At 48.7% G+C, this 22329-nt stretch overlaps 4 protein-coding genes and 1 long non-coding RNA gene across 10 annotated transcripts; 2 read left to right on the plus strand and 3 right to left on the minus strand.

Moving 5' to 3' along the window:
* Window positions 1-4636: 4636 nt before the first annotated feature.
* LOC120678919 (alpha,alpha-trehalose-phosphate synthase [UDP-forming] 6-like) lies at window positions 4637-8638 on the plus strand. The gene is made up of 3 exons (XM_039960373.1): window positions 4637-7559; window positions 7673-7946; window positions 8075-8638. The coding sequence occupies exons 1-3, from the start codon at window positions 5506-5508 to the stop codon at window positions 8429-8431; spliced, it is 2685 nt and encodes an 894-aa protein (XP_039816307.1). The 5' UTR covers window positions 4637-5505; the 3' UTR covers window positions 8432-8638.
* A 2223-nt stretch (window positions 8639-10861) lies between these two features.
* LOC120678926 (protein trichome birefringence-like 14) lies at window positions 10862-17976 on the minus strand. 2 transcript variants are annotated; one of them, XM_039960386.1, is made up of 5 exons: window positions 14039-14372; window positions 13049-13307; window positions 12822-12938; window positions 12191-12386; window positions 10862-12116 (listed from the first exon to the last, which is right to left on the minus strand). In XM_039960386.1, the coding sequence occupies exons 2-5, from the start codon at window positions 13203-13205 to the stop codon at window positions 11282-11284; spliced, it is 1305 nt and encodes a 434-aa protein (XP_039816320.1). In that variant the 5' UTR covers window positions 13206-13307; window positions 14039-14372; the 3' UTR covers window positions 10862-11281. The 2 variants fall into 2 exon arrangements, with proteins under 2 accessions (XP_039816320.1, XP_039816328.1); XM_039960394.1 differs by lacking the exon at window positions 14039-14372 and adding an exon at window positions 17841-17976 and having other exon boundaries at window positions 11282-12116.
* LOC120678940 (centromere protein V-like) lies at window positions 14613-18457 on the minus strand. Of its 5 annotated transcripts, none has more exons than XR_005676900.1 (4): window positions 16377-18457; window positions 16217-16280; window positions 15562-16080; window positions 14662-15482 (listed from the first exon to the last, which is right to left on the minus strand). XR_005676900.1 is itself a non-coding variant. In XM_039960413.1 (2 exons), exon 1 carries the CDS (start codon window positions 18299-18301, stop codon window positions 17873-17875), a length of 429 nt encoding a protein of 142 aa, XP_039816347.1. In that variant the 5' UTR covers window positions 18302-18457; the 3' UTR covers window positions 14662-16080; window positions 17841-17872. The 5 variants fall into 5 exon arrangements, 1 of the variants encoding a protein (XP_039816347.1); XR_005676899.1 differs by having other exon boundaries at window positions 14662-15091; window positions 15190-16080; XR_005676902.1 differs by having other exon boundaries at window positions 14613-16080; window positions 17841-18457.
* A 264-nt stretch (window positions 18458-18721) lies between these two features.
* LOC120678956 lies at window positions 18722-19830 on the plus strand. The gene is made up of 4 exons (XR_005676905.1): window positions 18722-18862; window positions 18941-19081; window positions 19172-19228; window positions 19472-19830. It is a non-coding gene; the product is annotated as an uncharacterized LOC120678956 (long non-coding RNA).
* An 894-nt stretch (window positions 19831-20724) lies between these two features.
* Window positions 20725-21847, minus strand: LOC120678971 (centromere protein V-like). Its single transcript, XM_039960443.1, has one exon. It carries the CDS (start codon window positions 21563-21565, stop codon window positions 21125-21127), a length of 441 nt encoding a protein of 146 aa, XP_039816377.1. The 5' UTR covers window positions 21566-21847; the 3' UTR covers window positions 20725-21124.
* Between the last annotated feature and the right edge of the window lie 482 nt (window positions 21848-22329).

A 22329-nucleotide genomic window follows, 5' to 3' on the forward strand; every position in this document is an offset into this window, starting at 1 on the left:
GCATGTTTGCCGGCGGCTTTTTACGACAACGTTCACTGCACTAATTAAGTGTTTTATAAAGATGTGTGCCCAGTCATCCTTTCTTATCACATTTACAGTCAAGTCCAGATTTACTGAGATACGGGTTTGTTGATATTACGTGATGGAACGTGAGATGTTGCTTTCACGGGCACTATTTCGGATGAGGTTTTGATCAGTGTTACGTATATATACTCCCTCCTTCCCTGTTTATAAGGCATACACGTATATCAAGATTCAAATCTTGTCATCTTTGACCAATAATTTGACTATTAAATTTTTATTTTTATAATGCAAATTTCATATGATTGGATTCATAATCAAATATATTTTACAATGATTATAAGTTTATAATCAAAAGTGATATAATATATGATAAATAAATGGTCAAAGTGTTGTTTAGAAGACCGTGTCATGTTCCACCATGTCTTATAAACGGGGAAGGAGGGAGTATATTTTAGTCGTGCCCGCGTCTGAACATGCAACCTTTTTTGCCCTTTCAAATATTGGCGACAGCCGTGCAAATCGATCGAGCTGGCCGGGGGTCGTGCTGGTACTTGGTATTTAGCTAGGGTTTAGAGAATGCATGGGAAAGGCACCTTTGCTTATTCTCTGCTGGCTAATTGTTCGTGTGGATCGGAGCCAGCTGGATAAAGATCATCATAGTTTTCAGATGGCCGACAAGGCGAGTTGCCATTATCGACGTCTTGTGATGGGCTGACAAAACGAGAAAAATGTTGTATGATCGACAAGGTGTCCCCACAATATATATCTGGATTTGACATATATATATATAGGAATTGGTTATGTATACATCTTTATGGCACAAATTAAAGCTATATCCTGGCTGGCGTAGAAAATACTGAAGAAAGTTGTTTTCCAAATGGGAAACACATGCATATTAAAAAAAATGGAGGTCCAAAACTAAAATGTGGAGCCCACCTTTTGTTGATTCATCGAATGACTTACCGAAATTGGTGCATGTAAGCATGATTGCTAAACCAACCAGAATTAGTGGAACAAAGATCCGTTTCGAGAAAGCATCAAGGAAGGGCCTGCAACTCTATTGAAAATTGTGGTGTCGACTAAGTGAGTGCAGCCCAAATGATAAGGTTTCTTGTGGTGGAATCTAATCATTCATATCGAGTTCTCAACACGGTACTAGTATTCGTATTTTTTTTACTCTGAGATTTAACTGACGCTATTGTTTCAGTGGTAGACGAGGTGCTCATAAAAATGAGACTTTTGTGGTGACTTCATCAGTTTTAAGTATGCATATTAACATCCCTTAAGTGTTTCGAAAAAGTCCCTCAAATTTTTCATTAGTCCCATCATATACGACAGTTTATATGTGGCAAATTAAAGAAAGGTATTTATGATCATTCCAGCTGAACAATCAGGATGCCTGTGCGCACACACGCATATGGACTGCTAGTTGTTGAGCGCACTGCCAGGAAAGAAAATGCACGGCTCACATGACGACCTAGAACACCACAAGATGGTGCTTTGTGGAGGAATCTGCACTCACCGAGTCTTAAAGAAACACGCCACCAGATTACTGATCGCCCACACTGAACCCTACCAGGACGCTCTCTCTCGCAGCTGATCCTTATCTCCTACTAGTTGACTGAGCAAAGGCAGCAAAGGTAGATAGGCAAACCAAAACCAAACACTCTGTTGTAGATATTTTATGCTGGGCCGGCGGCTGCTACGGCCGTGTCAGGCGAGTCGACCGACAGTCCGCCCCGCCACTGCATGCGCCTGCTCCACACCACACCCGCGCTGCTCAGGCCCGTTTAGTTGTAAAAATCAAAATTCAAAAAAAAAAATTCCGACAGCCGCATGGAGACTTAAATTTAAACGAAATAAAAAACACATTGCGACTGCTGCCTGTAAATCGCGAGACGAATCTAACGAACCTAATTAGGCTGTAATCAGACACTAAATTGCTACAGTAATGCTACAGTAAAAACCTCTAATGCCGGATTAATTAGGCTCATTACATTCGTCTCACGATTTACAAACGAGTTCTGTAATTTATTTTATAATTAATTTATGTTTAGTCCTTCAAACATAAAAAGACGTTTTTTCAAAAAAAGCGCAACTAAACGGGGCCTGAGGAGCGCTTGACGGAGCTTGGTACGGTTGGATCGGAGTCAAAGCTTCATCAACCTCGCAACTACTGCCATAATTAGTCAAGCAGGTCTCTCATTCGTGAGCAGTGGCGGAGGCAGGGGTCGCATGGAGCCTCCCAAAGCCCTCCAATATTTTTCAAGCATGAGTGAAGAAAAAAAGAAGAAAGAAGAAGGTTGAAGAAGAAAAAAAAAGGAGGAAGAAAAAAAAGGAAAATAAATCCCTCTCAATTTGAATCCCAGCTCCGCCACTATTCGCGAGCGGACTCCTCTCACATGTCCTCCGTTACTTCTTAGTTAATTTAAGGTTTTTAGCTTAACCTAACTGTAATCATTAACATAATTTATGCAAAATCAGATGAAATAACTAAACTTGTCAGAGTCCGTAAGATGCCATTAGCACGTCTGTAGTCGTCTGTAGTCGTAGAAGTGGTTGATGTAGATTAAAGTAGACTTGGTTTTCATCAAATTACTCCCTCCATCCCAGGCTACAGGCGCGTGCGTGATACAATATTCAAACTTTAAAAACTTTAACCCACAATTAATCTGTATAATAAAAATTTTCACTTATAACGATCATATCATTTTATTCATATTTAAAAGTAAAGTTCATATAACTATAATTTTATTGGTACAAATATTATATTATAGAATATGGACGAGTTTTTTCTACACTCGTGTGTAACTACTTCCATCATCAGTAAACCACCGTGTGTATGTTCTCATATCCATTTATCACTTTGAGTATATTAATATACTTATTCTAACATACTTCAAAGGTATATATGATTATACTCTATTATTAATATATAAAATAAGTATATCCGCATACTTTATGTATGATTACATACCTAATGTATATACCATAATAGATGTTCAAGTATGATCACATACTCCATGTACATACTCTTTGTTGGGTCAGATACGTAATATATGATGAGATACACATATGGGAGTAGCTATGAGCGAGTGTAGAATGGATTTTTTTATAGAAAATATTAAAATATAAATATTATTATTGAAGACCGCGCCATTTCTGAGCACGTCTTATATATATTCTGGGACGGGGGGAACATAAATTTATTGCTTTTGTTGCTTCTAGTCGCTGAAGTATATATACATTGCAGATGTAGGGTGTGTTTAGTTCGCGAAAAATTTGTGAAAAAGTTGTTGTAGCATGTTTCGGTTTTATTTGTCAACTATTGTCTAGCTATAGAGTAATTAGTCTCAAAAAATTCGTCTCGTTATTTACAACCAAATTATACAATTAGTTATATTTTTTTAATTATATTTAATGTTCCATGCATGCATGTATCGATGTGATGTGTGTCAGTAAAAAATTTTGAGATGTGATATGATGTGACGTGCGGAACTAAACACAGCCGTTGATGATAATAGGTTCAGATGTAAAAGCCCCGCCCGCGCCCGGGAAGTGGATTGGGCTCCGTACGCGGGGGGTGGGGGCGGCGTGTGGTCCCCGCCCTCCCCTCGCGCTCGGCAGATTGCCGTGTTTGGTAAAAATTCAAATTTTTGCAGAAAGACGAACGAACACATGGAGTAAAACTAAGTTTATTTTTGAATTTTTTTTAAAGAATAAGTGTAATTTTTCGAGACAAATTTAATAAGTCAAGTTCCATCATGATTGACTATAGTGATGCTACAATAACCACTCACAAATCATTTTTTAATCATACGATCAAAAATCTTATTAGTTACAACACATGCTACAGTACTATAATTATGAAGATTATTTTATAATTAGACTTCATCTAATATCTCTAATTAATAGCCAAAGTGAGGAAAAAATTTCATGACAATTTTTTTCATGCCCCAACCAAACACGGCCAAGACCGTGGGAACTCACGCTTCCCAGCTATAGCTCCTGTACTGTGGTGTTGCGCTGCCCCGGTGACCGCGCGCCTTCTTCCAAACGGTCCCTGAGGTTTCCGCTAATCGCAACAGCCCAGGTGCTGCCGTATTGGGAGTTAGGCTTCTCTGCAGGATGCAGCCTGTGCAGTGATCGACGGATGGGGCTTAGGAGTTGCCGGCAACAACGTACGCAGGCACGCCATTTGGCCAGGCGGTTTCTAGAATTCAGCTGACAGCAGGCAGGCAGGATTGCAAAAAAGCATCGGCGAGACAGTGTGGTTTCTTCCTTTTTCCCTCGAGGAAAAAAGTCGTTCTCAAAGTCAAAAGATTGTACAGCCGGGAACGGAACCGAGGCACGGGATAACGAGGTCAGACCCCGTGTCTCGCAAGCAACGCTTCCGTACTGCACAACCTAGAGAGAGAGAGGATAAACATAAACCCCGCCCCCATGGGTTGGGTTGGGGTTCGAGTTGGATCCGCCACGCTTTGCTCGTGGCCTCTCCTCCGATCGGCAGGCGCGGCGGGCGGCAGCCGAACGAAATGACAAAAACCGCAGGGTGGTCGCCGCAAAACCGTCGACGCGATTATTTTTAGTCGGGAGCTGCCTTGGCCTGTCTGTCCGTCACGCTGCTCCTCCCGGTCCCTGCTCGTCCGTCCGCCGCGGGGAGCTCAGCGCTCATCCCCACCAGCTCTCTCCGCTCCGCTCGGCCGGGCGCGGGTGCCAACGGGAAGCCAGCCTTAAAAAAAACCAACCAGCTTGCCAAAGCTTATCGCATCTCCATCCCTGATCCCTCCGGCTGCTGGGTTGCTCCTCTTGCTACTTAAACAAACAGATCGGCGGCCTCCCGGAGCGCAGCTCTTGCGATCCTCAAGGGCCAGCCCACAGCACGCGACCCCAAGCTAGCCAGGAATCGCTTCCCACCCAGTCCGGCCAGGCCACCACCGCTCTGCTCTCTCCCTGTCGGCAAATCCGCCCTCCCTCCCTCCCGCCCGCTCGCAAGCTCGCAATCCCCCTCCCTCCAAAGGGATCGATTCGCCAAATCAGTTGCGCTTCTTGCTGAGCAGCCGGTGAGAGCAAATGCTGGTCCGGGAGGGAGCGGCGGTCGTCGTCGGCGGGCACGCGGGAGGATTCCCTTGCCCCCTGGCGGTCTGCCGAGGTAGTGGGCGTCCGAGCTGGAGCACCTGAGATGTTGCTCGCTCGCCTGGCCTGATCTCGGCCGAAAGCTCCCGGGTTTTTTGTTCTCGGAGAGGGAGGGGGCGGCGCCGCTTTTGGTCTCTCTGATTATTGCTTCCTCCGCCGATTCGATTCCTCGCGGGGGCTCCTCTCCTCCACCGGTGGGTGGGTGGATCCTTTACCTCCGTGTCCGGGCATTCGTGCTCCGCTCCTTGGGCCTGTAAGTTGTCTGCCGAATCCCAAATCTTCAGAGGTTCTGGTGGTGATTTCTGCAAGGGGGGCGAGTGAGCAGTGGGAGATCAAATCTTGGCGATGGTGTCGAGATCCTACTCCAACCTCCTGGAGCTCGCCTCCGGGGGCGGCGGCGGCGGCGGCGGGGAGCCGCTGCCGTCGCTGGGGCGCCGCCGGGTGCCGCGCGTCGTCACGGCGTCCGGCATTGTGCCGGGCCTCGACGCCTCCGACGACGACGACGACGCCGCGTCCGCGGCCTCCGACCACTCCTCTCACGCGCCGCGGGAGCGCGTCATCATCGTCGCCAACCAGCTCCCCGTGCGCGCCGCGCTGCGCCCGGGCGCCGGCGCCGGCGGCGGCGCCGGGTGGGACTTCGAGTGGGACGAGGACAGCCTCCTGCTGCAGGTCAGGGACAGCCTCCGCGCGCACCACGGCCGCGGGGACGTCGACTTCGTCTACGTCGGCGGCCTCCGCGACGACGTGCCCCCCGCCGACCACGACCACGTCGCGCACCTCCTCCTCGAGGGCTTCCGCTGCGTGCCAACCTTCCTGCCCGCCGACCTCCGCTCCAGGTTCTACCACGGCTTCTGCAAGCAGCAGCTCTGGCCACTGTTCCATTACATGCTGCCGCTGTCGCCGGAGCTCGGCGGCCGCTTCGACCGCCTGCTCTGGCAGGCCTACGTCTCCGTCAACAAGATCTTCGCCGACAAGATCCTCGAGGTCATCAGCCCCGACGAGGACTTCGTGTGGGTGCACGATTACCACCTCATGGTGCTGCCCACATTCCTGCGCAAGCGCTTCAACCGGGTCAAGCTCGGCTTCTTCCTGCACAGCCCCTTCCCCTCGTCGGAGATCTACAAGACTCTGCCCGTGCGTGAGGAGCTGCTCCGGTCGCTGCTCAACGCCGATCTCATTGGGTTCCACACCTTTGATTACGCCAGGCACTTCTTGTCGTGCTGCAGCAGGATGCTCGGGCTCAAGTACGAGTCGCAGAGGGGCTACATTGCACTCGAGTACTATGGACGAACTGTCACAATCAAGATCTTGCCAGTGGGGGTTCACTTGGAGCAGTTACAGTCGGTTCTTAATCTCCCAGAGACTGGAGTCAAGGTGGCTGAGCTTCTGAAGCAGTTCAATCATCGGAGCCGGTTGCTGTTGCTTGGTGTTGACGATATGGATATCTTCAAGGGAATTAGCTTGAAGCTTTTGGCGTTTGAGCAGCTGCTGATACAGCATCCAGAGTGGCGGGGAAGGGTGGTACTGGTTCAGATTGCCAATCCAGCGAGGGGGAAGGGAAAGGATGTGAAAGAAGTACAGGAAGAGAGCGATGCAATGGTAAAGCGCATCAATGATGCATTTGGGCAGCCGGATTACCAGCCTGTTATACTGATCGATAAGCCACTGCAATTCTATGAGAGGATGGCATACTATGTTGTTGCCGAGTGCTGCTTGGTTACTGCAGTGAGGGATGGCATGAATCTTATCCCGTATGAGTACATTATTGCTCGACAAGGGAATGAGATGATCGACAGGGTCCTAGGCCTTGGCCCGTCTTCAAGGAAGAAGAGCATGCTTGTTGTCTCAGAGTTCATTGGCTGCTCACCCTCCCTAAGCGGCGCGATCCGGGTGAACCCTTGGAACATTGATTCAGTGGCTGATGCGATGGACTCTGCATTGGAGATGCCTGAAGGGGAGAAGGTCTTGAGACACGAGAAGCATCATAGATATGTGAGCACGCACGATGTTGGGTATTGGGCGAACAGCTTCCTGCAAGATCTTGACAGGATTTGCCTCGACCACAACAGGAGGCGTTGCTGGGGCATAGGATTCGGGCTAAAGTTCAGGGTTGTAGCCCTTGACCCAAACTTCAAGAAGCTTGCAGTTGAGCACTTGGTCTCAGCCTACCGGAGGACAACAAAGCGCGTCATTCTCTTGGACTATGATGGGACCCTGATGCCGCAGACTTCGTTTGGTAAGAGTCCTACCTCAAAGACGATAGACATGTTGAACAGCCTTTGCCGTGACAAGAACAACATGGTCTTCCTTGTGAGCACAAAGAGTCGGGCAACTTTAAGCGAGTGGTTCTCACCATGTGAGAACTTGGGACTAGCAGCTGAACATGGCTACTTTCTCAGGTAATTTGGAATTACTTCCTGCAATTTCCTAGTGATTTAGTCCTCATGATTAACTGACTTTCCAATGCACATTTATCTTGTACTGAAAACACCAATGCTGCCAATGGGTGTAGGCTGAGAAGAGATGCAGAATGGGAGGAGTGTATCACGGTGATAGACCGCAGCTGGAAGCAAATTGCACAGCCTGTGATGAAGACCTACACAGAGACGACGGACGGGTCAACAATTGAGGAGAAGGAGACTGCAATTGTTTGGAGCTATGAGGATGCTGATCCAGATTTCGGCTCTTGCCAGGCCAAGGAGCTCCACGACCATCTGGAGAGTGTCCTCTCAAACGAGCCCGTCTCGGTGAAAGCTGGCCTGAACCATGTCGAGGTGAAGCCACAGGTAAGCTTTGCTGCACCCAGCAGCAACAGTTACTGTCTAAACATGCAGTTACCTTTGCCTATGTGTCACTTCACTTCCTACAGTATTGCTGAAAATGCCAACCCGTGCACTTGCATGTTTTTCTGCAGGGCGTGAGCAAGGGCCTGGTGGCGAAGCGGATCCTGTCGACGATGCAGGAGCGCGGCGACCTGCCGGACTTCATCCTGTGCGTAGGCGACGACCGGTCCGACGAGGACATGTTCGAGGTGATCACCGCGGCGGTGGCGCGGGGCCCCGCCTCCCTGCACCCGGAGGCGGAGGTGTTCGCGTGCACGGTGGGGCGCAAGCCCAGCAAGGCCAAGTACTACCTGGACGACCCCGCGGACATCGTGCGCCTCGTCCAGGGCCTCGCCAACGTCTCCGACGACCAGGCCTCGTTGCACGGCAGCAGCAGCGGCGCCACCCTGCCCGATGACGAAGCGGCCACCGCCACCATCCGGAGGTGAAACCGCACCTGCCCGCCCGTGCGCAGGTCAGCTCAAGTAGGCGGCGGTATGCTCGCTTGGTCCCAGATGTACATTGTTCTAGGAACGAATGAACTCGCGCAAGTGCGTGCTGTGCTTGCGTGTGCGCTGCTTTGTCGAATTGTCAGCCGATGTGTACATAAAACTCCTCCGGATCATCTCTCCATCGATCGCGCGGAGTTCTGTTCAGGTTCCTGTCGCGCTCGGGCTCCCAGTGTCACCGACCCGTGCCTGCTGCATCGTTCACACTAGTCGCGTGGTGGAGGGAGGCGTCAATGATTTCCATCCCAATCCCACATTCCCTTTGCGAAGGATCATGTTGTAGATGATGCTTTTTTGTAGCCCTGCGGCAAATGATGGCGAGCAACAGCAGTGGAGAGTGGAGGCGCGCGGTGGTTGCACTTGCTGACCTGCACGGCGAAAAAATTGCAATATTAGGACTGCACGGCAACGGCACAGTTGGGGGCCCTTATCCTAAGGCTTCCGTGTTGGGCAAAGGGGATAGGGGGAGACTCGCCCTCGCCGCGGCGGTCTCGGTGGATCGGCGGGGTGCGTCTTGTTGCCGTCCGTCCTCTGCCTCGGACGGGATAGAGTGGGCACGGCACGGCACGGCCGGCGCTGGAGTGGAGTGTGGCTGCACGCCAGAACACGCTGGCGGTCACCGCTGCTTCCAACCGCTCCTCGTACGGCCGCTGGTTTCGCGGCACGATCACGAGGGGTGGTTACGGCGATCCGAGCAAAGGCTGCTGCTTCGTTTGGCATCGCCGCCGCCGGCGTGTCGTCCTCGGGGGGCGTAGGCGATGGCGTGCGCGGTGGCGTGAGCGCGCACGCGGGGGGCGACGTCGCCCCGCGGCGGGGGTCGTCGGCGTCGCGGTCGCGCCGAGCCGATCGACGTGCCCGCCCGCGCGTCAGGATCATCGTGGCGATAAGGATCCAGCCGCCGGCCCGGGCGGGCCCGCGCGACGTCGCGTCGCGGTTATCCGGAGACCCGAGAGATGAACCGGTCGGCGTCGCCGGACCGGGGTGATGGATGCAGGCGGCGGAGCAGGGATTATTATTCTTTCTTCTACTGTACGGGCGACTTTGTCTTTGGAGAGCACGGCGGCGTCCGGCTAATCTTTTGGCCGGGCGATGAACGGACGGCTTGTCCGCTGCGCACAGGCTCGAGGATTTGCTTGTCGCTGCTCCGTAAGAGGATTAGTGGAGCCAGCTAGGAGCAAGCATAAAACGATTGGGATCTGATTTCTCCACAAGATGAATGGATCTCGCAACCTGGGAACATGACAAATCCGGATTCGATTTCTCCGCAAAAAAAAAAAGAATATATGGATCAAAAAGGCTCAAACGCGGAATTTCTATGACGATCCTATTTCAAGAAAGAAATTGACTCAAAAATATTTTACACGTCTAATCTCAATACAAGAGGTATCACCGACAAAAAATTAGCGTCTTCTTGACAGCAACTAGTACGCGAGAGTTTAGCATGATGCCGTATCCAACTTAAAGCACACAAAGATAAGTCAGCACAATCATCGATAAAAATCCTCCGTTCAGAAAAACACACTGAAGCTCTACGCAATATTTTGCTGTTCAACAGGTCCAGAACCAAGAAGCTCTTCAACAACCAAAACTATTTGTCGGTAGCTGTTCCAGAAAGTGAGGATAACTGCACATTAAGTACCCACATCGAGTCGACTCATCGCTGAAATATAAGTGAAGGTAGTTAGCCCTTCCTTTTCAGAATAGACGGTGTTGGCGTCCAGGAGGAGAGCTTTGCATAATAATTGCTCAGTACGTGCCTGGGGACTAGTCATGGATTTTCGTCCAACCCTTGTCTAACCCATGATGGGTTCATTATGTCTTTCAATCCTCATAATTTCTATATGATGAAGGTTTCGCGATAATTTGATTCTTTAGAAGAAAAAAAAAGAAGCTATGATTCTGGCATCTGCTTTATTCAATTCTTCTAGAAAAAAGAGGCATAAATATGAAACTCATCCATTTGCTTCTACAAGCTGTCCATGAGTTTGAGAGTCAAAACTGTATTTCGAGTTTTTGACGATAAATTAATCCAACAAGCAGTATGGCTACAGAAAAAAATGATGCATATTTGGAAATACTTTCATGTACTCTTAGGGGAAAAACATTTAGCACTGTTCTCTATGAAACAAAGAATTTACACTGAACATCAAGGGAAAGACTAGTATTCCAGTAGGTGTGATTAAGCAATAACACAGAGCTGCAAAATGACAACGTATCCACGGTCTGCAACTGCAATGGTTATAAGATGCATCGGATATCAAGTCACCTATTATCTGGGAAATTCATTCAAAAACTATTGTCTTGTGAAATGTTACACATACAGGAGTTTGAGCAGGTCACAAAAAATCAATGGAACATTGCACTTGGAAGTGTATCTAAACGAGATTATAGCATTTTGATCAACTTGTATGAACATTTTTTGGAAGATATATGCTGAATGGTAAGCTGTGATAGGATATTACAGTAAGAGGAAAAAATAAAATGAATTTCAATTCAACGTGCCTGGGGAACATTGAGTACTCAGATAGGGCTCTGCAGCAGCTGATTCCATATATGATAATCTGATCAGAAAGGAAGCTGGAAGAATCTGGACCAAACAGTAAATTACTTCTAGAAAGAAGTAGTATCATCTTGATTCTGTAAACACCTCCCCATGGGTGAACTGAAATTCTATAAATGTACATGTCCTGCTATGGTACGAACAGAAGAAGTTTGGGGTTTCTATGGTACGAACAGTAAAGAAACTTGGGGCTCTGAAAAAGGTCCCCCCCCCCTAACTACAGTGTGATGCTATATCTGTGCAAAGAGGAGCTCATTCCACATATCTGGTATACCAGGTAGGCACCAGTGCAAGCAGTCATTGAATCCTGTGGAAGCTTTTTTGAAACTAGAGTTTGAGATATGCCCCTCATCCCGTAGTTTTGAGATAGCAGTGATATCCAAAAGCTTAACCCGAGTCCCCTTCACAGCACTTTCTGCAGCTATATCAATTGAATGATCCTGCAAGACCTCACTTCCATTAGATAAGGGAATGTTATTTCCACATGTTCCACCTGTGTTCCAGTCGCCATTTACAAAGTGCCTTGGTGAAATTGTCCTGAGTAAAACTTTCATCTGAGGATGCCGCGAAAGTTCTGAATCCATCCATCTGGCAATGCTATGCAGTGTAAGGTTTTTTGCGCGGTTGAGATCTGCAAGCCTACTACCATTGCCTACAGGCTTCCCATCAGCATACAATTGCCAATGATTTCCGTTGAATTTCCCTCTGTTCCAGTGATGGCCGGTGTTAAGTACTAGAACATCAAAACTGTAAAGATACTTCTTCAAAAATGTAACTGGCCGATCAAGATGCAATGCATAGCTGGTCACTGCAGGTTCTGTATTCAAAGGTTCCAACTCAGAGAGAGTAGCAGACCAGTAGAAAAGAACAGTAGTGTTGGTCGCTGGAAATTGATAAGCCCACCCATCAGGTCTTAAAGCACCTGGGGCTTTGACAAGGCCATATTTCCAACCAACATCTTCAACCTCTGGACTGTATTTGCCGCCAGTTGCTATACACATCATCGACTGAAATTGCTGTCTGCCAAGTGAATCACCAACAAAAGCAAGAGTTCGGTTTTTCATCCTGAAATCCACAAAATATGTTAGAAGAACTCCAGATTTCAAGAAGATGCACAGAGAAAAATGGAACTAAAATACCTTTTTAAGAAATTAGGCCCTGTAAACTCAGGCATCTCACAACCATGTGGCTGCCACCGATAATTCTCATAGGAGAAATGTGCACGCCGCATCATTCGACAAGCCCACATTTTCGACAGCCATTGCTTACACTCATTACCAGAATACAGTGGCCGCTTCTCATCTGCTACCCACTTCCCCTTTGCATAGTTACAATCTATGAAGTAATCAACATTACATGAGGCAAAGTAAAATAATCTTCAGATTCAATATATAAACTGTGAATAACAATGGTCAAATTTTATTTTTGCAAAAACAAATTATGGTCAGCAAAAAATTTGTGGCTTCCAATGTTTGAGGTGAATAAACAAAGAATAAAATGGTACCGCACTGTATAGTTACAATCTAGGATGCAAAAGCAGCACTCTATCATAATCTCAAAAAAAAAAAGCAGCACTCTATCATGTAAATGTAACTTATTAATGTTTTAGCAAGTAAAATGTGGAGAAAACACATAAGTTTTGTTTTGTTAACAAGCACCAGAAAAGTGTGGCTACCAAAGCTTGAGGTAAGCCAGCAAGCATGAAACAGCAGTGGAGAAAATGACAGACAACAAATAAAGTTAAGAGTAAGACATTGCATAAGGAATTACCTTTGTTCACTTTGTCCCTACTTTTGTGCGTGTGGCTCCTGGAAGCTGGACCTGGCAATCCCGCTAGAGTTGCTCCATCATCTCCAAGATGTTCCTGCTCCTGCTGCTGTATGATGCCTGATGCCAAGGGGGATAAAAACACGTCAACAAACACAGCAGAGAGTAGATTTTGAATTGGTAATTGAAGCAGCAAGACAAAAAAAGTTAGAATGCATATTTCAGGCTACCATGAGAGAGAACTTTTAATTGCTCTGGTGTTGCGCTGAAGATTGTGAGGACTGGGGCTCCTTCCAGTAACAAAACAATGATCGGCACAGTGAGGAGAAGCACCAGGCCGAAGCATAGCTTGCTGACGAGGAGCCTATGCAGACAGCCGCCTTTCATCCCGGGAAGGCAGCATAGGACCTATCTGGCTATCTGGCAGCTCGCAGTCGATCAGATACTGATCTAAATTCAAGTCCCTGGAGATCCAAAGAGCCAAGAAACCTGCAAGGTTCAGGTCCAAATTCAGGAAATGTGCACTTTGGAGCTATGTCAGAGATGAAGCCAGCATCAAGCTGGAAAGGCCATTGCACTTGATAGTTGTAACAAAAGAACGTCAGAATATGAAACACAAAAAGAACGCGAGTTTCATATTTCGAGGCCATCGAAAAACAATTAACAGCACATGAGTATATGATTGGCAATATATGCAATAGAGATGGAAACAACACAGGGAAGACAGCAACATCTAGCAAGCAGACAAGCACTGAACCAAACAACGGAATTCTCCTTTCCAACTCTTTAGCAACCGTGACACCAAAATTCGGAGCACCGCGGGATGTGCCGAGACCAGGCAACCGGACCATCTACTGACAAACTGACGGCGCGTGCGGGCGATGGCGACACTAGCCTCTCCCCGGACGGCTCAAATTCTCCAATCTGAGCGAATCAGCACATGTATTCCCCATCAAATCCGCACAGGCAGGCGCGCGCAAGGCCAACAACAATCGATCACCCCCTGATGATCCGGATAAAGGGCACCCAATCGAGCCGCATTCAGCATTTACGGCGCGGGCGAGATCCGCCGCGACAGCGCAGCGCGAAGATTGGAACGCCGGGGGGAAGTTCCCGAGACAAGGCGAGGCGTACAGGATCCGAGCCTACAAATTGTTCACTAGGACGAAGGATCTGAGCTTGCGGATGGGCCTGCTACCGGAGAGTATCGGCGGGCTCACCTGCTAGTCGGGGGCGCCCGGGCGGGGGTGCTCCGAGCGCCGCTGCCAGCGCTGGGGCGGTCGTCGCCCGCAGCCTCCGGCGAGGACGCGGGCGGGGAGACAGCGAGAGGAAGGGGAGCTGGGAGGGCACGTGCGAGAAAGCCCCGCGCGGAGAGGGAGATGAGGCGCGCGCAGGCGGCGAGGGTGGGGGGAAGGAACCGACGAGAGACGGCGGCGGGTGGCGGGTGGCAGGTGAAGCGACGTGGGCCCCGCGTGCCAGCGGCTGATCGGCATGTGCCGGGACGTGGACGTGCCGGCGAGTGGGACGCGAAGAGCCACCACCAGCCCGGGCGCCCGGGCCGGATCGCGTCCCCTGTTGGGTCCAGCCGGACACGGTGACTTGCGATGGAGAACTGAACGGAGCTTAGGGATGAAAACGGTCGGGAAAATACCTCAACCGTTCCCGCAATTGTATTTTTTGGTCGGGAACGGAAACGGAAACGGAAAAATCGGACGGGAAAACGAAATCGGTATTACGGGATATCGAGAACGGAATCAATCGGCCGGGAGCATGCCGATTACGATCGGAAATCGATAACTCAAAACGGGAAAATACATACAACCACTTCAAACATTTAACTCGATAAAATAATTACAACTATGCATAAATAACATGGAAACAAGACTCGTATAACTAAGAAACACAGGTAAAGTGAATCACGAATTCACAATTCACGTTGGAACACATGCAAACAACAATTCACGTTTCCAACACAAGTAACACAGCCGACTACGACAAATACGGGAATTCCCGCGGGAATTTTCCCGCCTGAAAACGGGAACCGTGAAAACGGTCGGGAAAACACCCTAACCGTTCCCGTTCCCGCCCGTTTTCCTGTTTTGTTTTCCTATTTTCCCATTTTTTTCGCGGAAACGGTTTACGGTCGGTTTAAACGGTAAACGGAGCCGGTCGGGACGGGATTTTCCCGTCCCATTTTCAACCCTACGGCCAAGGAATGTCTCTCGCCTGCGCTCCAAGCCTCTCCAACCAATTGACACGGACACGGCGACCAACTGCAAACGTGGGCAAGAAATTGTTTGATGTCTGAAGGAAAAGAACGTGCCCGAAGCAATTCTCTTCGAATAGGGCCTGATACATTGCGTGCCCTTACCTTGTTTACAAGCCAGACAGATGCAAGGACTAGGTGCAGCTCTTATGCCACAGATTAGGCGCAATTTTTCGGTCATCATCGAAACTTGGGCATAACAATTGCCGGAGCCTTAGGTGAAAATTTTGGTCGGCTGTCCCAAATTTTGGCACCAATCGAATCTGAAGCAAAATTGGTTGCTATACTGTGGGACAGCTCCAGCCTCCAGCTCTCAAGAACCAGGCCCAATTTGCCCAAAAGTCCATGGGTCTCCCGCTGGCCAGCAGCGTGATAAAGTTCTTCACTGTAATGAATCACTGCCACAGCACAAAAGTGGAAATTGGTAGGTTAGGCTACCCACTGCAGAAAACCCTTCTCAAAAGTCAGTGGTCTGACCTGGCACTTTCAACAGCGTTTGCTTGCACACAGCAGTATCGCTGCAATTTGCAGCAACAAATCAACTGCTCGCACCAAGACAACCACTCCCTGTACTGTATCTGGATCCACATGCCACACCAAAGATCAGATCCTCCCTGCAGCAGCATGACAAACTTATCCATTCAGGAACTAGCCGCGAGCGCTGTTGCTTCACCGGTGCGTTCATGGCCAAATAAATCACCGGTGGCCGGTTCTAGAAAAGGTGCGTCTGCATTATTGTCCACCAATCGGAACACTGATGCGCAATGCCACTGACGCTTTGTCACAAGAGGGTTCAAGGCATCAGATCATCGGCTCCTGCAGTCCTGCACTGCAGACTGCAGCGTTCATACTTCATATTGTGGAATGCACTGTGCAATGCCACTTGACAGGAGTGCATGTTCCGCTTTTTGATACATTGTGTGGTCCATATAGGTTGTACCCTTTTTGGTCATAGACAAGGAAGTTCGATAGTATCAGAAATCCAGATGTGCTATTCTGAAGATGGGAGAAGAGAGATTAGCAGAAGCAGATTAAGGATGTGTAAGTTGCCACAGGGGTAATAAATGGAAATGCATCTAAACAAGAAGCGATGAACATGGTTAAAATAAAAAGGACACTAAGCTGATCCAACCTTTAGAATCGAGATGATGCGCTGACAAGAAAAACTAAAAATGACCAGGTTCACAAAAGGATGTCTGCATACATAGAAGGAAACAAAAGTCTAATTAACCAACTAAAATTTGGAAATTTATAGACCATATCAGATGCAGTGCGTTTGCTAGGGCACAAACCTCAACCGTTTGTATGGCTTACTGTAATTTTCACACTAATTTTCAGCATCGTATTCCTATGGAATTCATGTACCCAATTTCTGAAACTATCTTGTCATGCGAGTCCCTCTTGGAAATCAATGAAAATGATTGCAACAAATTAGTGCACAACTTCAACCTACTATATTATCACTTTTGTTATTGAGCATGCAAATGCTATATTCCTGGTAAAGTATTTGCTTAATAGCTCCTTTTACAATTATACAAATCTTTTCCACGAGGTACTGACTGCATAGTCCCCTGTATTAGTTATATTCCTTTTTAGAACTGATTTTCAGCAATGTGATATGGGCATATAGCTCTTTTAAACAAAATCATATCATTTCCTTTTCTCAACCACCAACAGGTTCTGCAGAAAGTGACAAACTAAGAAAGCTTTGCACTAGATCCCCATTTGCTAGTGAAGCATAAAGAAGAGAACCATAAAGGGGCTAAAGGGTTCCAATAAGTTTGTGCTCAAAGAATATGCTAGGTAGATCCCTTTCCAGTGCGAGCCTACGAAAAGACTAATTCTCTCCCATGCTGATCATCTGTTACATGTTGCGGTCTCATCACCATCTGAGCAAGCCTCATTTCTCATGGCCTTCGTCTCCGTCTGCTGTTCGTCAATTCACTCCATGGGCACTGCTTGCTGGCAAAGCCATGGATGATCTTCAACTGCAGGGTGGTCGTGCCTGAAAGCTTACACCGCAGAGGGCAACCTCGCATCTTTGGCAGAGTCTTGTATGTCTCCTTGTATCGGTTATGGATTATGCATTTATACTACAGCTTCTCCTGAGTTCATCTACTGTTATCAACTTCTATATTGGAAAGTAATGACCACTTGTTTGAAGACTCCTTATATTGCCTGTTATTGTTTCTTTGCTATATGACTGTTGCAGACTTACAATGTTGAATGGCCCATAAGCTACCTTATCTCTAGTCAAATTAAAATCATACTTCATACATTTAGTCTGACGAGACTTTTGAGTTTGCGTTTATATTGCTATGAAAATTAAAAGATGTCGTATGCCTACCGTTACATGACAAGCACTCTAAGAAAAAGTTGCAATTCACGCGAATTATTCCTCCAACCCTCGATTTGCTTCATGTTTACTTTCTGAATTTTAACCAAGTCGGCTAATCTCTTACCATGCTACTAAAATAACTTCAGAAGATGTGAGGAACAGTTCAGTACTAATTTAGGCAGTCTCATACTGTCATGTTGTGCTAGCAGTTGAATTGGGCACGGACACTACAAATCACTTCAAACCATACTTTTTGGAAAATCCTAAGAGCAAAACAAATATCACATCCAGCTACAACTAGCAACTGCGTATTTATTCTCACTACATTTTCCACTACACAAGTTTGCAATTCCCCAAGACGAAGAGGAATTTAATCATGGTATGATAATCATTCACCCAAAACAATAACCAAACTGACCTTGACGGGAAGAAAACAAACTGGCGTGCCCACTACACCGCCGCCTCCGCCTTCCCCTTGGAGAACTGGGAAATGTCGCTGTGCTTGAAAAAATCCTCCCAGTTCCTCCCATCGAACTTCCTGTACTCGACATGCTTCAGGGTGCCGGGGTCGACGCAGGCCACGGTGACGGCGACGCCGTCCGGGTTGGACCTCGGGGAGTAGAAGGAGGTGATGCCGCAGACCTTGCAGAAGGTGTGCTTGGCCGTGTGCGTGCCGAAGGTGTAGGTGGTGATGAACTCCTCGGCGCCGGCCTGCAGCTTGAACTTGGCGGCGGGGACGATGAAATGGGTGTTCCCGCGCATCGAGCAGTCGGAGCAGTTGCAGATCCACGCCACCACGCTCGCCGCGGCCTCGACCTGCCACCGCACGCGCCGGCAGTGGCAGCCGCCGCTGTGGACGACGACCTCCTCAGAGGCCATGAAACTATGAAAGATCCGCGAGCTGGAGAGAACTTCAGCTGTTGCAGTTGACTCCGTACCCGGCAGCCTCCGCCCGGCTCAGATTTTGTTTTCTTTCTTCTTACAGGATCTATTTTTGTTTCAACAGGAAGCTCGATCTGAATTTCCCCCCTTTTCTCGATTAGTCCTTCAAACGTTCCTAAATCACGAGCTTTCATATAATTTGAATGGGTAGATGAGGATTGTAAAAAGACAAACCAAATGAACTTTAATTAGCCCTGCTAATGGGGCGGGTCGAAATTAATGGGCATTTCAGGTCGGGTATTTGGATGGGGTTTGTTTGAGTGGGTGGAAATGAGTCGTAGGAATTTGCAGGTCGGAGCGGGTTGGATACAGTGGAATTGCGGGTTGGGGCGGGTCGGTTTGACTCCTCCCGTCCTCCGCTTGGGAAACAGCCGCACGGGACTCGCGAGTCGCAAGCTCCACACGACTCTAGTCTCGGGAGACCGCTGCCGCCGCCGCCACCAGTCGTCGCCACCCGCCGGCCTATCCCGCCCTCCTCCACAACAACTTCAGATCCAGGTACACTCCTCCATACTCTGCATCGCCTCCTCCCCCGTCCTTTTCCTCATCAGCTCAACCCATTCATCTTCTTGCTAGATCTACGGCGTATCGAGCAGGCTGCAAGAGCAGCGGCGGCGGCCGCCGCTCCTTCCCGTCGGCCTGAATTCTCGTCGGCCGTCCCCGCCGGCCACCCTCACCTACGAACTCCGCTGCCGTCGGTGCCTCCTCTGTAGAAAGGTGCGCCTCTTCCGTACTGCACCAAGATTGATCCAATCCAATTCCAAAAGGGGGCTGGGGGAATCATGTAACTGCCTTTTGTTCGTCTAGGGCTGAGCTGCTGCGTTGGATTGCCGTTTGCACCTGAGCCACCAAACAGACCCCCAAGTATTGCTTCTTTTTACTTGTACTATTCCTCTTGAATACTGATGCATGTAGTGCTAGCCAGTTAATCTTTCCCGGTATGCTGGGGTGCTGGATTGCTGTAGCATCATGCTCTGGTGGCATGTAGGATGGTAGTAGCATGATGATGCATTCTGAGAATTTATTATGTTGTATGGAGATATATGATTCTTGCTTCTGTTTTCTGGAAGACATCAAGACTACACTTTTACCATGATCTTATTTTAGTTTGTGCAGGCTGCAGGATTGGTTTCAGATTGGTCTCCAGATATGTGATGCCAATTTGAAATGAAGCTTTTTTGTAGCAGAGTATGAGCAGCCGTAGCAGAAGAACCTGGTTATTTGCAACATCCAGTCATTGACATCTCTTGAGAGATTTTGGGGCGCCAGAATCAAGACAATAAGCTTGTATCTTAGAAAAAAGATGAACATTGTGCCTGCCTGCTATACACACACACACACACGTAGTAGTGTAGTACTATAATTCCATTATACTATTTTCTTGAGAAGGATGAAGCCTGAGAATTGACAGCATCTATCCATCTTTAACTGAATTTTGTTCTTCTCCAAGCACAATTATTTGCAAATCTAGACTGAGCAGTGTGATCCTTGGTTCACTGGCACTAGCATTGAGCAGTGCAGGTCGGCAGGTCTTTGGTGCAGGTCGGCAGAGTATGAGCAGTGTGCTTGCTTCAGTACCGGCACGGTAGTGCTTGCTTCAGTACGGGGCGGGTTGGGGCATCTGGGCGCGGGTTGGGGCATCTGGATGAAATATTTGGGCAGGGTCGGGGCGGGTGATGAAATAATTGGGCAGGGGCGGGTGAAGGACTGCTCCTACAATGGGTAGGGGCGGGAGTAGGGTGGGTGAACACCCATTAACAGGCGTAACTTTAATAAGGTTTTAGTCAGGTTTTATGGTATGCCACGATTTCTTTGTTGGCTCAATATCACAGTTGTAGTTTGCTAAAAAAAATTCTGAGTCCTATGTCCCTCATGTTATTGGCTTCTTTTGTTCCTAAATTTGATATAGTTATTCCTTTAATTTAGGGCTTGTTTGGATTGCTACCAAATTTTTGGCGTGCCAAAGTTTTGGCTAGCCAACTGTCGGGCAAAAAACTTACCCACATTTTGGTAAGTTAAATATAAGAGGTGAGCAAGTTTTGGTATCCAACCAAATAGTGTGCCAAAATTTTGGTAGCAATCCAAACAGGCCTTTATTGACCACACTTTACATGGCAATCATAATTTGTGTAATGTAGGCTTGGCACCAATAAAAATAGACCCAATGTTCAAAGGTTATATAAGTTATATTACTCCTCAAATTTTTATTTAGTTTGAGAAATGAAATATGTTGATCCATCCCCCCTATTATTTTTATGTGCATAAGTAGTATAAACATTTTATTTTAAAAATAGTATACAAATTTTGTTTTAAAAGAATAGTATAAACATCAAGAATGAAGCCATCTGTCTAGAACGAGGTGCTGAATAAGCAGTACTACAAATTTACAAAATTTATGGGATCAAACCATTTATGAACCAGCAGCAAACAGCAACCATATATAGCACTGTATACAACCAAACTGTCTGCTACCTAATTACTACAAATTTGCAAACAAACTAAGCTTACATGTTGGGTAAACTCGAAGGCAACATACATGTCCTTATTTGAACACCCGTAAAAGTCGGTCCCAATATGACACCTTTCATATCTGGCCAGTTTACATACATCACTAAACCACTGAAGTCTGTTGTAATTAGTTCAAGGAATAATCCATTTTCGCTACACATATCACAAGCATCAGCCCCAAAGAGCCCAGGATTTTATTTATGCACTCGCTCGGCATACCGCCACAGCGGCAGTTCGGCACACCTGAGCGGTCTACTTCCCCGCCGCCTCCGCCTTATCCCCCTTGGAGAAGCCGGCGATGCGGCTTCGCTCGAACCACTCCTCCCAGTTCCTCCCGTCGGCCTCCCGGTACTCGACGTGCCGCAGCGTGCCGGGATCCACGCAGGCCACGGTGACGGCCACGCCGTCCGGGTTGGACCGCGGGGTGTAGAAGGAGGTGATGCCGCAGGCCTTGCAGAAGGTGTGCCTGGCCGTGTGCGTGCCGAAGGTGTAGGTGGTGATGAACTCCTCGGCGCTGGGCTGCAGCTTGAACCTGGCGGCCGGGACGACGAAGTGGGGGTTCCCGCGCATCGAGCAGTCGGAGCAGTTGCAGACCCACGCCACGACGCTCGCGGGGGCCTCGACGCGCCAGCGCACGCGCCGGCAGTGGCACCCGCCGGCGTGCACGACGTCGTCGGGGGCGGCGGCGCTCATCCTGTGCGGTGCGGAGGCGGAGCGATAGGGACTGCGTTGAAGGAAGCAAGCTTGGGAGTAGTTGGGATTTGTATCTTCCGATTGGAGAGACGATTCGGCACGGCTTGTGGAGGAGAGGAGAGGCGCGGGCGATGGGAGGGGACGGACTAAGCGTGGAAACCCCCGCGCCGCCCTGGGTGAGGTAGGTAGCAGCCGTGCCGTGCCGGCGCCCGGCGCCGAGCTAGCTGCTAGCTGTTGCCACGCGCTTGGCTGGCCGAGTGAGCGGTGGCCACGGCCGCTTGGGAAGACGACGAAGAAAAAGCAACGCCGGGGCCCTTGACTGGTTGCTCGGTCAGCCCATTAGCTTGTTGAATTGCGCTATGTTTTACGAACAGAATTCGCAACCGGCCCAAGCTTCTACGGCCCACTGGCCTAGCGCAGGTGTGCAGCGCGCGCGTCCGCCGCCATCGGCTCATCGCCGCGCCGCCCACAGCCCGCCGAACGCTCGCCCGTCCCTCGCGCTGGGCCTCTCCAAGCAACAACACCAATCCCAGCCAGACACGATCTGCCGAGTCTCTGAAACCCCCAGCGGCCTACGCCGTGCGCGCTGGGTCCAATTTGTTGAGATAAGAAGCTCTAAGCTTTTCTCCTCTCTCTACGTGAAGTCGACGCGAAGTCGCCGTGAAGTCGACGCGAGAGGAACTCGCTTAGACGGCCCATACCCCTTCTGCTGGCTTCTTCTTCTTGCATCTTTTTTTTTCTTGCTTCGTCTTCTTGCATCTAGC

The sequence above is a fragment of the Panicum virgatum genome, chromosome 2K (assembly GCF_016808335.1).
Source record: "Panicum virgatum strain AP13 chromosome 2K, P.virgatum_v5, whole genome shotgun sequence".
Classification (NCBI taxonomy): domain Eukaryota; kingdom Viridiplantae; phylum Streptophyta; class Magnoliopsida; order Poales; family Poaceae; genus Panicum; species Panicum virgatum.